Raw genomic sequence first — 14,221 nt, 5'->3', positions numbered from 1 at the left:
GTGGGTTCGAAAACGAGTCACTCCAGCCGTCATAGAGTACTTGACGCGCAAAAACGCCGACGAGCGCGGGCAAAAGGCTCTCGAACCGATGCGGTGTCGACTCGCCGCCGAATCCTTCATGTTGAAGTACTCGAACAGGTTTAAAGGCAATAATGCGCTGTAGAACGTGCGTTGTAGAACTAGCTGCTGTATTGTATCAAAATGGCTATCTTTAGGCTATTCCAAATCGATTTCTGTGCGCCGTCGGGTCACTCGTTTCCAGTGAATCTCGCACCCTCCTCGCGAGCATGTTGATGAATTCCGTGTCCAAACCGAGCGTGGACTTCTCAAATTGGATGAGAGAATGTAACCCGGGGAGCATGAACGACGCCAAAACACCGAACTCGCTCGTTCGCGTTTTACCCCCGTTCAGTTCCATGGAAGGGGCGACCAAGCTATCGTCATCGCCACTGTACACTAGAGGTTGAAGGTGCGCGTACAGCACCTCGAGAGCGTTCTCCGTAGAGATGACAACTGTGCGGATGTCTGATTCGACTAGCGCCACTCGAGCGAGCAAGTCGGATTCGGTCACGCTCCCATCGCGCAGAATTTTGTAGTGATCGATCGATTTCAGCGCATCTCGCCTGGCATCGGCGAGTTGGCTGAGCTCGAGCGAAAGGCGCATCACGACGGTGCCGAATAAATGCACCGTCGGTCTTTCGTCTCCAACAACGCCATCAGAAGCGGCAAAAGTAAACTTCGTGAGACCCTTATTGACTAGTACGCGTTGTACGCTGAGAATCATGCTTCTTATGCTGATGAAACGCCTCCACATGCGATCCGCGGCGTCGAGTGCGCGCAAGTCATCGGAGGCCGCGAGCATCATGTCGTCGCCCGCGGAGGATTTTCCGAGCGTCTTCGACACGTACTTTACATATTTGTTCGACTCCGAACATACGGTCATTGTGAGCACGTCCATTGCGCCGTGAAGTCGCAGCTTTGGATCTGGTAAGACGGGACCTTTGAGCAATCTCGTCACCAAGTTCACTGTGGCTTCGAGCTCGGCCAAGTCTGCGAGATGTGGGCGCGAAGCTCGGTCCGCAAGCACGCGATGGATCACCGCCGCGTGAGCTTCTACGAATTCAAGCGTCTGAGAGATAACCGCGGGGATGCCATCGCTTTCGACGATAGCGCCCGGATATTGCCCGAGCGTCGGCGACGGCACCGGTTTTGGTTGCGGCGCGGCGGCAAGAAGACTACCGACGAGACGAATCACATTCACCAAGAGCTTGTGATGACGCGCGCGCGGAATGGGTAGATCTGAAAACGGCGCATCGACCGCCATGGTCGCCGTCGCTGCCGACGCACTGTGTATGTCAGCATACGCATCAATGGCGCGGCAGCGCGTCAACGACACGAGGGTACCGAGAGCAACCATTTGACTCGGTTCACTTTGCGCCATTCGGAGCAAGAGAGAAAGCGACGCTTCAATCGCTTTGGAATGCGCCGCAGCGCGCGGCGTGTTCAAGACCAAATCTGGCATCGAAACACACTCTAATTCGCGCAAGCACGACTTTGCGATGTCGTTTTGCAAAAGCAAAACTTCGATGCCGCCGACGCCCGTGCCCGAACACACCGCCACCATGGCCTCGAGCGCCCCCAAGGTAATCGCTTTCGTGTCATTCGAGCCTTCTTTGGCATCGCGCGAAATCAAATCAACGAGCGCAGTTGCATCGCGTTGAATGATAGCGGCGTTACCCTTCTCGATATCAATGTCCATCACCTGCGAGAACGCCACGCTCGTTCCGGCGACGGCTTGACCTTGCTTTGTAACTGGGCTGACGCCGTCAGTGTCAGGCCTGCAGTATGCCAGATAGTCTAGTAAAGCGCTGATTATGTCCAAACGGGACACTTGAGGGACGGGGGTACGATGGAGCATCGATGCAATCAGACTACGGAGCAAGGCTCGGCACTTGGACGGCGCAAGCACGGCGCTCGTGTTGCCCTTCGCGCGATCCTGTTCCCCAAGCTGACGAAGCTGTGAAACAATGACATGGACCAGACGACAAAACGGCGCCGCTTTGGCACTGTCAGAGCCACCACCAAAAGGTTCGGCTTCACACAAGCCACTTAAGATGCCATCAACGAGTTCGAAGAGAATGCTGTGCGAGCTCAAGGGACTGTCGTCAACCGCCGCCGTCGTCACAGACGCGTTTCGCAAATCGAAATAGGTCACGATGCTGGACAAACCTCGGGACACTGCGAGAGTGACGAGCTTCTCCCAGGCGAGGAATATTTCGGATCTAGCCGTGGCATCCTCGATCACACTGTTGCGAGCTTCGACAATGCGCAAAGTAGCGTTGATTGCGCGCTCGCGACGGCTCTTCACGAATTCCATCGCGTCTTGTCTCACACCATGCATGTGGTGCGACTCAGAGTCAAGTCGCCTGCACTCTGCCTGAAGCTTCGCTCTCACGACGCTTGCATCAATTACCTTGTCTCCCCGCCGACTGGTTGTCATGATACCACCTTCAGCGACATTTCTGGAATCGTCCAAAAGCTGTGTCGCCGAAAGCTCTTCTCTCATTTCATTCACGTCGTCGCCAAAGCTCGCCAAAAGTGCGAGCTCGGTGCTCGTCTCCGACAATTGGGTGACGCTCTTCGGCAATTCCAGAACAGCGAACTGCCCGTGCTCTACGTTGGGATCATGTGTGTATGCACCAAGACCCTCGCGCCCGTTGTCCAACAACACATTCATGATATCCAACACCAGCGTTGGCGCCATTTCCGGTACTCGGCCCTTCGCTGGCGGTGCCTCAACCTCGAGAACTTCTGCACATAAGCGCAAAATGCTCGAGCGATGGTGCATCACCGATCGCCTCTTCGATGGCTCCTTTGGAAGCTCGGTGCGTAACGCATCGGAGAGCAAATCAGACAACGCCAACGTTGGCGCGTGCGGCGGCCATTGCTCGAGAAGAGCCAAGGTAGGCGGCGCCGTCGATTTGCACGTCGCCAAACGCTGTAAAAGATCTGCCGCGAGCTCCGGTGCTTGATACGGCAAGACGACGCTCGCGTGCATTGACGGTGGCGCTGCTTCAAGAAGTTCGAGTATGACGCTCAAACAGTTGAACTCAGTGAACGGTGAAACCTCGATTTCGCTCGATGCGCCCGTGATGTCAAAACCGAGCAGCAGGTGAGACATATTCGCACCAGCGCGTTCGAGATTTTCATGCAACAGTTCGAAAACTAATGTTGCACAGTCGACCGCACTCGAAGCGCTTTCCTCGAGAGGAATTTCTTCGTCTCCCGGAGGCACCATCGCGAACGCAAGCTCCAAGCAGCTCGCGCAGCCCTCGACGATGGCGGCACGCGACGCCGGTGGAAGCAACGCAACGATGTGCTCGACTCGTTGACAGAGCACGCGCAATATTTTCAACGCCGTGTATGTGATCTCCGGGTTATACTTGTACTGAACGTACCCCAGGATGTTCGCCATCTGCGTCATGTCTGCCGAGAGCACCTCATCTAAAGTGCGATAAAAAACTGCATCCTTGTGCTTGGCGCGCAATTTTGCGACCGCGCGCTGATCGATAGAAAGGATGTAATCCAAAAGTTGCAACGCGCCCAGAACGCAATCTTCCAACGCATCACCGTGACGCGCGTGACGCTCAAAACTCAGCGACTCGGCACCGATGGAGAGAATGTTCATCACCATTTGACAGGTTGATCCAGATGTCAAAAAGTCGGTGAGGATATCAGCACCCGGCGTGCTGGGGCGCTCGACGTCGCCTCGCGTGTGCTCCGCACTTCGAAGGGCGAGCACACTGGACGGTTCACCGTAACCAATAGCAAGTGGCGCATCCAAACTCGCCGAATCCACGTCCTCGACCGTGAAGGATGAGATCATGGTGTCTTCGTACAAACGCAACATGAAGAGCAAGTGATCGACGCAGTCGCGCGCCATGACCCATCGCTCCGTTTGGTCGACGTGCACTCGCGTACCCAACTCCCCCAAAAGCCTATCCCGAATGAACCGAGTGTGGAACCACGATGGGCTACCACCATCGGCGCAAGGACCGTTTTCGATGTCTCTCGTCATCGCTAAAAGTTTACCAATCAATCGCAGCCACCCAGTGGTGCTCTCGTACTTGTGCTCGTGCGTCTCGATCATAGAGTATATATAGGAGACATCCGAACGCTGCGAAGTCGCCGTTTGCAACAAGCCTGTTTGCATAGGGTTCGGCAATATGCCAGCCTGGTCGAGCAGTTGCCAAACGTCAAACGCGGTGTTTTGATCCCAGCATAACGCACCGATGGCGTCGAGAAGCGCCGCTTTGAGGTGCAGTGGAACGGGATTAATGTAAAGCTGCAATAAGGCGTCCATCAAAGCCGCCCCAATCCTGTGTTCTAACCACATCAGCCAGTGCGCCGCCTCGGCGCGCTCGGCATTCTCCATCACCGCCTTGAACACGGCGAGATACGCGCGCAAGCCCTCTGCGTCGGCTTCGTTCATTTCTGGATCGCCTTCGCGAGGATCGAACTCTTCCCCGGCGTCGATTAAATCATCGGGGCTCGACATAAAGCGCTGAACGTAGCCAATTAATGCCCCTAGCAAGCGATCCCAGTTTGCCGCGCCTTGGCTGCGCTGTAAGAGCTCAAAAATACGCCGAGCATCTTCGCTCGTTTGAGCTATCGTCGTGCAAAGCTCGAGAAGCTTGACGAGCGAACCGACGGAGTGCTCGCTATCACCAGAAATCTCAAGGAAGCTCTTCAACCCAGCGCATGCCTTTGCGAGTTTAGGTTCTTGCTTGTACAGCTCGGCAAAGACGGAGCAGACATCCGCCATGGGTTTTGCCGCGTCGATTTCAATTGTGAGCCCGTTTTCGACAAATGGCTCCCTAACAGCAGTACCATCCGTGAGCATTCGATGCAAAGATGTTTTCCGCAGATTGTGATGAAGATATCGCGAAAGTATGATGTGCACGAGCTCCAGGTTTTGCGTCCGCGCGACAGTGTGATCGTCTTGGAAAACTCCAGTCTTCAACACCAGATCGATGGCTTCGAGCGCGTCATTCTTCAGACTTTCCTTAATGGCCTCCTCGGCTTCGCTTAGACCGAGATCAAGCGCTAAGATCGCCCAGGCAAATCGAACGAATGAAAATAACGGAGGTGCGTTCGGGGAGTTGATCGTTGTCGCTACTGCCTTGGCCAAGTCTGTCTTCGGTACTGCCGCCTCGACGCCGGATAGCGTCGGCGTAAACATCGCAGCCGCGGCAAAAATCGTACCGTAACCCGTCGGCATGTCTTCCACCGCAACCTTCTCCAGGTCTCGCATCGCTTCCGCAGAGCGTCCCGCCAACACCAAGAGTGCTTGCGCATTTTCCGAACTCAAGCTTGTTGACACTCGCGCCGAGTGGAACAGGCACTCGACGACGAGTCGTCGCTCGTGCGCCACGCACTCTTGCCGTAAGATCGGACGGCCGCGGATATCTACTAACTTGTCTAAAGGTCCGAGCAAGCGCTCTTGTGATGATGACGACGTCGTCGCCTGTTGCTGCTGCCCCGCGAGCGCCAATGGCCCGCCGACGTGTTGCGTCGGCACGGTCGGCGCGACTAAAAATGGTCCACCCGGCGGCGGCGCGGTGACGAGCTTCACTAATCGCGCAAACAGCGCGCCATCGCGCAACAAACCGTCCGCGTAATCTTTCAATTCTTCATCCATCACCCCGTCCAACGGCGCCGTCCCGTCCGCGCATCGCAACACCGCCAGCAACGACTCGAGCGCCGCGGCGCGTTCGCGCATGTAAATCCCAATCGCCGCCGGCACCACGTCATCCGCAGGTGCGCCGTGCTCTATCGCCCCCACCATAAGTTCAACGCTCACTATTTCATTCAAATCCAACGCCACCGCGATCGCGCTCGCGTGTTCGACGTCCAGCTCCCCCAACCGCGCCTCGCCCCCGTGACTGAGCGTCGCCCGCCCGCTCGCCACTCGCGCGGCGTCTCCCGCGTTCCGTCCCTCAAAGAACGTCATCTCCCGCAACCGCGTCTCGTTCACCCTCAGCGCCCGCCGCGCGCGCTCTCGATCGCGTTCACTCGCGCGTCCGTGCTCGAGCGCGCGCACGCTCGAGAGCAGATTTTGATACCGCGACGCCGGCGACCATCCGTCGCTTTTACGTCGCGCATCGTCCCCGTTCGCGTCCGTCGCGCGCGGCGTCCCACCGACGTTCGCCGGCGTCGTCACCGCGGGCGCGAAAAGCGCGCTCGCGCCCGCGACGGGCGTCGAAGGCGCGCCGAAGATGGACATCCGTCGCCGTCGCGCAGTGCGGCGAACGACCGCCAACGTTCGAAACCCAAAGGTTCGAAATCTTAGCGTTTTCACTCCTTTGAATGCGACTCGTGCATCGCTTTGTACGTCGATCGAGCCCATGTGCGTGCGTTTTGAGTGAAATCACACCGCGCGCGCCTCGAGGCGTCGAGGGCGCGCGACGCGCCGTCCGCCTTTACGCGACGCCGACGACGAGAAGGTGCGAGACGACGCGACGACGCGCGCGAGCGCGACGCGCGATGATTCGCGTCGCGCGCGGTGGCGCGCGCGGTCGGCGACGCGCGCGGTCGGCGACGCGAACGCGCGCGGAGGGCGCGACGCGCGGTGATCGACGGCGACGACGCGGGGCTTTACGATGCGGCGGCTCGGCGCGCGCGAAAGGGGGTGGACGACGCGCGCGCGCTTGGATCGCGCGAAGGATTACGATCGAGCGCGCGCGTTCGTCGTGGGAGATGGCGCGCGCGAGATGGCGGCGCTGGAGGCGCGCGCGAGCGGCGGTGACCCTATTGAGAAAGCCCTAGCGGCATCGGGCGACGAAGACGAACGCGACGACTGACGACGAACGCGATGGACGCGCGGTTGAAAAACAGATGGTGAAGTACGCGAGAGAACCGGAAGATGCCGAAAAGTCGTGCAAGGCGCGCGCGTCGGACCTTCGCATCTCGTTCAAGAACATGCGCGAGACGTGCATGATGTTGAAGGGTAAGAAGCTCGAGGACGCGGAGCAATACTTGAAGGATGTCCTCGCGATGAAGCGATGCGTCGTTTTCCGTCGCTTCTGCGGTGGTGTTGGTCGCACGGCGCAGGCGAAGAACGAAGGTTCGACGAACGGTCAAGGCCGCTGGCCGAAGAAGGCGGCGGAAGCCGTGCTCGGTTTGCTCGCCAACGCCAAGAGCAACGCGGAGACGAAGGGCTTGGACATTGAGAACTTGTCCGTGTCGCACATCCAGTGCAACAAGGCCATCCCGCAGCGTCGGCGCACGTACCGTGCGCACGGTCGCATCAACCCGTACATGTCCAACCCGTGCCACGTTGAGATCACGCTCAGCGAAAAGGTGGAGGCCGTCAAGCGCGAGGCGGAGCCGGTGAAGCTCACGCGCAAGCAACAGGCGCGCCTTCGATCGGGCTCTAAGAGCAACTAAACGATCGATATCGTGACTAGATGGGGGGTTGGCGCGAGCGCTCGCAGTGGTGAGCCGTTTGCATTCACTAGGATTTCGCGGTTTCGTGTTAGACGAAGCCGAGTTTATCTCTTGTAAGAAGACGGAAGGACATTCTTGCTATCACTACGTACGCGTGAGTTACAACCACGCTAAAGGAACAAGCTCGCGACGAACACTATGTCGCGTTTCACTTTTTCGCTCGCGATTGTGAACTTTTCTTGAAGTTCAGTCTCGCCTATGACCCGACACGCGTCAGACAGTTGGCGCAAAACCTCCTCGACACGCCGAATGGCGCGCACTATGGAACCTTCGAACAAATCTGTCATTTTCATAATCTCTGCAAATTTATTCCCTTTGCACCACGCGAGCATGATTTCCATGAGCTCGCTCCTAAAGCCCTCTACGTACTCTTCGACGTCCACGCTCATCCTACACTCCATCATTTGTTTCCCGACTTTGCGCGCAACATCCTTCAGGCGCGAAAACACTTCCGCGGTTTCTTCGCTAAGCTTGGGTGTGTTGCGCGACTTCTCGCGCCACACCAAGCACGAAACCAAAGCGACGAGCATATCAACATCGACTTCTTTGAACATACCGTTGAAGATGAGCTCCGCGGTGACGAGCTCGTCGACCGAGGCGAGTTCGCACGCCACTCTTCCCTTCGTTTGTACCACGCCCTCAGCGCTCGTGTGCCCGAGTCGTTTGAGCACGCGACGCATCTGCTTCAGCTCATTGCGCATGATCAGTCCAGCGGCAGCCTTTGCGTTTTTCTTCGCCTGCTTCAGTGCGATGGAGAGCTCACGTTTTCTCTTGTGCGCTGAGAGCTGTTCGACGAGCCTTTCACTTGAGGCGACGGGGTGCTTCTTCATCATCGACTTGATGCCGTCGATTCGCTTTAAGAGCTTGGAGAAGTTTTCACTATCGATCTTCAGATCTCGCGTGGCATCCAAAACCGGCACGCCATCAGGGAACCGCTTGATGACCTCCCCCACACTGCTAATGCACTGATCTCTCGCCTCGCGTGGATGCAAGTCTTTCGGCAAGTATACGCGAACGCTGCTCAATACATCGAGCTGCTCGAGGGGCACTCGAATCACCCGCGGCTCCGACGAATCGTCCTCCTCGTTCGCATTCAAAAACTCGTATCTATCGTTTTTACTCTTTGATGATAACGGAGTCTTACCGTCACTATTCTCGCGCGTGCGCACCAGAACGTCGACCCCGTACGCCGCTTTCCCAGATTTTCCACCGCCACCGATGCGCTCGAAAGACACAATCATGCCCCAAACGACGTCCTCTTCACCCGGCTCCGTTCCTGGTACGGGAATTCTAATCGAATCGTCTTCCTCGTCATACGTAGACGAAATCGACGGCGATTTTGTGCACACGCGCACCAATCGACCAGGCTGCAAAAACGGCACCGCGTGCGTTGGAGTGTTGGTGACGACACGACGTTCTCGAATCATGGCATCGAGGCCGTCTTTGAGCTTGACATACTCGTCGACGCTGTCTTCGTCGTGAATCTTCACCGCGTCCCGATCCTTCTGTATCTCGACAATCTTCGCCTCCAGACCCGGCAACGCGCGATCGTTTTGGAATTGCGCAAACGACGATTGAATGAGCGACTCTGGCTCAGCACCTTCGACGCGCATCAGGTTCAAAATCATTGCGTAGTTCAAGTGAAATGCGCTATCAAGAGTATCAGATTGCCCGTGTAACATGTTCTTCGCCACCGGCGGATCCATACGCTCATCCATCATCAAGATTACCAAACCGCGGTCGTCCTTGCCGCGACGACCGGCTCGACCAGACATTTGAATGTACTCGCCAGACGTGATCCAACGAAAACCAGCGCCGTCGAACTTTCGAGGAGAGCAAAACACGACCGTGCGAGCCGGCATGTTCAGTCCCACCGACATGGTCTCCGTGGCGAAGAGCACTTTGATCAAGCCTTCCTGGAATAAAATCTCGATCACCTCCTTCAAAATCGGCAGCAGTCCCGAGTGGTGCACACCCAAACCTCGTCGTAAAAGGTTTGGCAAATTTGCGACTTGAGGCAATCGTTTGTCTTCGTCCGACAACGAGTCCATGGCGTTCCAATAAATCGTGTCGATGAGCTTTTTCTCGTCTTCGTCGCACAAATCAACTTTGTGTAATGAGTTAGCCATCTTTTCGCACTCGTGTTTGTTGAACGCGAACACAATCACAGGATCGTAGTTGCGCTCGACGACCATACGGATGATTTTAAAGATGTCCTGGTTAACTGCCTCCTTTTTTCCATCATCACCTCGCGCTCGATTGGCCACGCGTGCCGCCGCCGCGCCGCCGCCGTCGGCGATGACGGTGACGGCTTGCTCGAAATTGCTGTCCCTGAACTTGGACTGCCGATCCATGACTAAAAATATCCCCTCTCCGTTCGCCGGGAAGACGTAATGCTCCAACGGCGTCGGACGAAAGTCAGTGTACACGATGTGACACGGTTGATTATGCGTCTTGCACACCCACTCCGCGAACTCTCGAGCGTTCGGAATCGTCGCCGATAGAAACACGTACTTGACCATGTCCGGCAACAACACGATGGACTCCTCCCAAACCACCCCTCGCTCGCTGTCCCGCATGTAATGAATCTCATCATAAATCACCCACCCAACCTCGCGCATCACCTCCCCTCCCCGATACAGCATCGATCGCAAAACCTCCGTCGTCATCACCAGGCACGACGCGCTCGGATTTATCACCACGTCCCCCGTCATCAATCCCACGTCCTCAAACTCCTCCTTCAGCTCGCGATACTTTTGATTACTCAGCGCCTTCAACGGTGACGTGTACACCACGCGCTGTCCGTCTCGTATCGCCATCGCGATCGCGTATTCCGCCACCACCGTCTTCCCCGCCGACGTGTGCGCGCTCACCAGCACCGACTCCCCCCGCTCCAAGCACTCCACCGCCTTTTGCTGAAACGTGTCCAGCTCGAACGCGTACGACTTCGCCGGGACTTCGGGGACCTCGATCCTTCCCTCGTCTCGCGTCATCGCGCTCGCGTCACCGCGCGGTCGAACGACGTCGTGCAGACACCCGTGCCCGCCGCCCGTGGGCGCGATGCGGCGCCCGCCCGCGGCGAGCACGGCGTCTTCGTCCGTCTTGTGTCGCTTGAACGCGCGCGGCGACGCGTCGTCGGCGTCGTCGGCGTCGTCGGCGTCGCGCGCGCGCGCGGCGGGCGACATGACGCGTCGGCGCGCTCGCGCGTGCGTGGAGTTTAGTGGCGGCGGCGGCAGTGTCGCGCGCGACGACGCGCGACGGCGCGCATGCGGAGCGACGACGCGAAGAACGACGCGCGGGCGCGCCGCGCCGCGGCGTTCGCGCGCGCGAGGTGCGGCGTCGAGCTGCACGCGCACGTCAACGGTTGCGTGCGCGAGGACACTCTACTGGAACTCGCGGCAGCGCGGGGGCTCGAGCGCGAGTGCGAGCGCGCGCTCGCGAGCGATCGCGATCTCCTCGCGTGCTTTGAGATTTTTAAGCTCGTGCACGCGTGCGTCGACGACGCGGCGGCGCTGCGACGGGTGACGCGCGAAGTCTGCGAAGACTTTGCGCGGGACGGAGCGCGATACTTGGAGCTACGCACGACGCCGAAGGAACAGATCGGGAAGGAGCGCTACGTCGAGGCGGTGTTGAGTGGATTGGAGGACGCGTGCGGTCGGTGCGGTGGAGACGGCGCGGATGGGGAGCTCGCGGCGAGGATCATTCTTAGCGTGGACCGCGCGCGAGACGACGACGCGAGCAAGGCGATGGAGACGATCGATTTGGCGATCAAATATAAAGAGAGAGGCGTCGTCGGTGTGGATTTGAGCGGTTCTCCCGTGGTCGGGCATTGGGATCGATACGTCGCCGCGTTCGAAAAGGCGAGGGCGCATGGATTGGGGACGAGCTTGCACAACGGCGAAGTCGCGAATACGGAGGCTGAACAACGAGCATTCATAGCGTTTCGCCCTGACAGATTAGGGCACTGCGTGTACACTGTTCGTGACGAGAGCTTGCTTCGAGATTTACTCGCGAGTAAGATTCCTGTCGAGCTGTGTTTGACGTCCAACGTGAAGACGCGTTCGTGCGCCGGCTTCGCGGAGCATCACTTTGCCAAATTGAGAAGCGCGGGACACCCGATTTGTTTGTGCACTGACGACACGTGGGTCTTTCAGACATCGCTATCGCGCGAGTATGCCATCGCGGCGGAAACGTTCGGGCTGACGGATGACGAAATTCGCGACATGTCGACTCGCGCGATGGATTTTGCGTTTTGCGACGAAGACGTCAAGCTAAACGTCCTGGCGAACATTCGCAACTCAACGTCGTGATATTAGAAATGTAGAAGTACTGTAGAAGTAGAAGTAGAAGAACAAAGATACAGCTATGCTAACCCGCGATCGCTTCTATTGAACGACGCAGCATCCAGGCTTCGACTTTTCGAACAGCTCTGGGTGCAAGTGCACGTCTATGACGGTGTCAAACACCGCGGGCAATCCATTCTGCGTCAGCGCACTGCACTCCACGTACGCCGTCGCGCCGATTCGATCACCCAATGCCTCTCCCTGCGCGCGACTCACGACCCCTTTCCCACTGTCTCGCAAATCAATCTTGGTGCACACCAACACGATGGGCGTCTTCGGCGCCTTCGCGCGCAACTCCTCCGCCCACTTCGTCTCCACGCTCTCGTAGCTCTCCTTAGAATCGCACGAAAACGCCAACAACATCGCATCCGCGTTCTCATAGCTCAGCGGTCGAAACGCCGCGTACTCATCTTGTCCAGCGGTGTCCCACAGCCCCACGCTCACCGTCCGCCCGTCTCTCGCGCGCACGTTTTTACTGTAATTATCAAAAATCGTCGGCATGTGATCCGTCGGGAACGTGTTCGTCGCGTAGCACATCAGCATGGACGTCTTCCCGACCGCACCGTCGCCGACGACGACGCACTTCAGCGCCACGTGGTCGGCCTCGTGCGCGCTCATCGATCGAGTCGCGGAGACGCCAGCCAATCCAATCCAGTCTCGACCCGCCGTCGCGCGCGTCCCGCGTCGCGCGCGCGCGTTCGCGTCGACAGTCGCGCGTTCGCGCGTCTCTCGCGCGTCTCTCGCGCGCGCGCGTCGACGCGTCGACGCGTCGCGGTGTGTCGCGCGCGCGGTCGTCCGCAGTGCGCGCCGCGACGACGCGACGCGCCGCGACGACGCGCGCCGCGACGACGCGCGCGCGACGCGCGCGGCGACGAACGCGCGGTGATGTCGCACCGCCGCAAGCACGTGCACGCGCTCGCGAACGAGCTCGCGGTGACGCTCGAGGACGGCGACGTCGTGTGCCGCGTCACGGCGGTGTGCGGCGCCAACTTGGTCGAGGTCGAGCGCGGCGACGACGACGCGGGCGGCACGACGCTCGTGCGCGTGCCGAATAAGTTTAAAAAGCTCGCGTGGTTCCGCGCCGGGACGCACGTGGTGGCGAGGTTCGTGGACGCGCGCGAGCTCGAGGGACGGGACGACGTCAAGGTGACGGGCGAGCTGCGGCGGGTGCTGTACGCGGAACAAGTGAAGGAGATGCGACGAAGGGACGACGGGACGTGGCCGAAAGCGTTCGAGAGCGAAGAACGCGGGACGGGGTGCGCGCTGCGCGAGCTCGCGGGAGCGCTGGAGGAGGACGAGGCGCGGGCGCGCGCGACGGCTCGGGACGGCGGCGAGGCGCGCGACGGCTCGGCGGACGAAGACGACGACGAGGGCTCGGACGACGGGTTACCGCCGCTCGTGGCGAATAGAAACCGACGACGGGTGCGCACGTACGTCGATAGCGATGAAAGTAGCGATAGCGATTAGTCCTGTATGCGAACGCGTTTAAGCGGAGGAAGAGTCGCGCGGCGCGCCGCGCGAGAGCGTCACAGTCGCGCGCGTCGAGCGTTCGGCGCGCTCGAAGGCATGTCCACGGCGAGCGCACATCTCGTCGCTCCCGCGCGCGCGCGCGCGAGCGCGCGCAGAGGCGTGCGGCGCGCGCACGGTGGCGCGACGGAGCCGCCGCGAGGGCAGCTGCGCGCGCGTAACAGTGCCTCCGCGTCGGCGTCGTCGAGCGCGCGCGACGACGACGCGCGCGCGAACTTGGCCGTATTCGTTAGCGGCGGTGGGTCGAACATGCGCGCGATACACGACGCGTGCGAGCGAGGGGAGGTGCGAGGGCGCGTGGCGTGCGTGGTGACCAACGCGGCGACGTGCGGCGGCGCCGAGTGGGCGCGCGAACGAGGAATTCCCGTGTTGATTTATCCAGCGAAGAAGAACGAAACGGGTGGATTAACCGCCGACGCGCTCGTCGACGCGCTGACGCGCGAACACGGCGCCGAGTTCGTGCTGTTGGCTGGATATTTACGACTGATTCCGCCCGAACTTTGTCGAGCGTACGAAAATCGAATGGTCAACATCCACCCCGCACTCTTGCCCGCGTTCGGCGGCAAGGGCATGCACGGTGAGAACGTTCACAAAGCCGTCGTCGCATCGGGCGCTCGATTCACCGGTCCGACGATTCATTTCGTCAACGAGGCGTTCGACGAGGGTAAAATTTTAGCGCAAACCGTCGTCCCCGTCTTCGACGACGACGACGCGAGCGCCGTCGCCGCGCGCGTCTTGGCGCAGGAGCACATCTTATTCCCTCGCGTCGTCGCCGCGATGTGCGAAGACAGAATTCGGTTCAGGTCCGACGGCGTGCCCTTCATCGTAGACGCCGAGTAGCT

At 59.3% G+C, this 14,221-nt stretch overlaps 7 protein-coding genes across 7 annotated transcripts; 4 read left to right on the top strand and 3 right to left on the bottom strand.

The window, feature by feature from the left end:
• Positions 1-205: 205 nt before the first annotated feature.
• On the bottom strand, positions 206-6,286 carry OSTLU_32235 (predicted protein; the record flags this gene model as incomplete). The annotated part of the gene is made up of 1 exon (XM_001418222.1): positions 206-6,286. The coding sequence occupies one exon, from the start codon at positions 6,284-6,286 to the stop codon at positions 212-214; it is 6,075 nt and encodes a 2,024-aa protein (XP_001418259.1). The 3' UTR covers positions 206-211.
• A 206-nt stretch (positions 6,287-6,492) lies between these two features.
• On the top strand, positions 6,493-7,596 carry RPL17 (Ribosomal protein L17, component of cytosolic 80S ribosome and 60S large subunit). The gene has a single exon (XM_001418466.1). It carries the CDS (start codon positions 6,898-6,900, stop codon positions 7,447-7,449), a length of 552 nt encoding a protein of 183 aa, XP_001418503.1. The 5' UTR covers positions 6,493-6,897; the 3' UTR covers positions 7,450-7,596.
• Positions 7,597-7,619: 23 nt separating this feature from the next.
• OSTLU_49799 (predicted protein) lies at positions 7,620-10,502 on the bottom strand (the record flags this gene model as incomplete). Its single annotated transcript, XM_001418221.1, has 2 exons — positions 7,620-8,777; positions 8,859-10,502. The coding sequence occupies 2 exons, from the start codon at positions 10,500-10,502 to the stop codon at positions 7,620-7,622; spliced, it is 2,802 nt and encodes a 933-aa protein (XP_001418258.1).
• Positions 10,503-10,847: 345 nt separating this feature from the next.
• OSTLU_5107 (predicted protein) lies at positions 10,848-11,780 on the top strand (the record flags this gene model as incomplete). Its single annotated transcript, XM_001418465.1, has 1 exon — positions 10,848-11,780. A coding segment is annotated over one exon (933 nt), but the record flags the coding sequence as incomplete, so codon positions are not given.
• Positions 11,781-11,894: 114 nt separating this feature from the next.
• OSTLU_41392 (predicted protein) lies at positions 11,895-12,470 on the bottom strand (the record flags this gene model as incomplete). Its single annotated transcript, XM_001418220.1, has 1 exon — positions 11,895-12,470. One exon carries the CDS (start codon positions 12,468-12,470, stop codon positions 11,895-11,897), a length of 576 nt encoding a protein of 191 aa, XP_001418257.1.
• A 267-nt stretch (positions 12,471-12,737) lies between these two features.
• OSTLU_32230 (predicted protein) lies at positions 12,738-13,319 on the top strand (the record flags this gene model as incomplete). Its single annotated transcript, XM_001418464.1, has 1 exon — positions 12,738-13,319. The coding sequence occupies one exon, from the start codon at positions 12,738-12,740 to the stop codon at positions 13,317-13,319; it is 582 nt and encodes a 193-aa protein (XP_001418501.1).
• Positions 13,320-13,586: 267 nt separating this feature from the next.
• On the top strand, positions 13,587-14,204 carry OSTLU_6266 (predicted protein; the record flags this gene model as incomplete). Its single annotated transcript, XM_001418463.1, has 1 exon — positions 13,587-14,204. A coding segment is annotated over one exon (618 nt), but the record flags the coding sequence as incomplete, so codon positions are not given.
• Between the last annotated feature and the right edge of the window lie 17 nt (positions 14,205-14,221).

This window comes from Ostreococcus lucimarinus, chromosome 6 (assembly GCF_000092065.1).
Source record: "Ostreococcus lucimarinus CCE9901 chromosome 6, complete sequence".
In the NCBI taxonomy this organism is placed as follows: domain Eukaryota; kingdom Viridiplantae; phylum Chlorophyta; class Mamiellophyceae; order Mamiellales; family Bathycoccaceae; genus Ostreococcus; species Ostreococcus sp. 'lucimarinus'.
This window is presented reverse-complemented; position numbering and strand designations above follow the sequence as displayed.

Excerpts from the sequence above, each read along its gene's own strand:
- RPL17 (XM_001418466.1), top strand. The coding sequence starts at position 6,898 with ATGGTGAAGTACGCGAGAGAACCGGAAGATGCCGAAAAGTCGTGCAAG.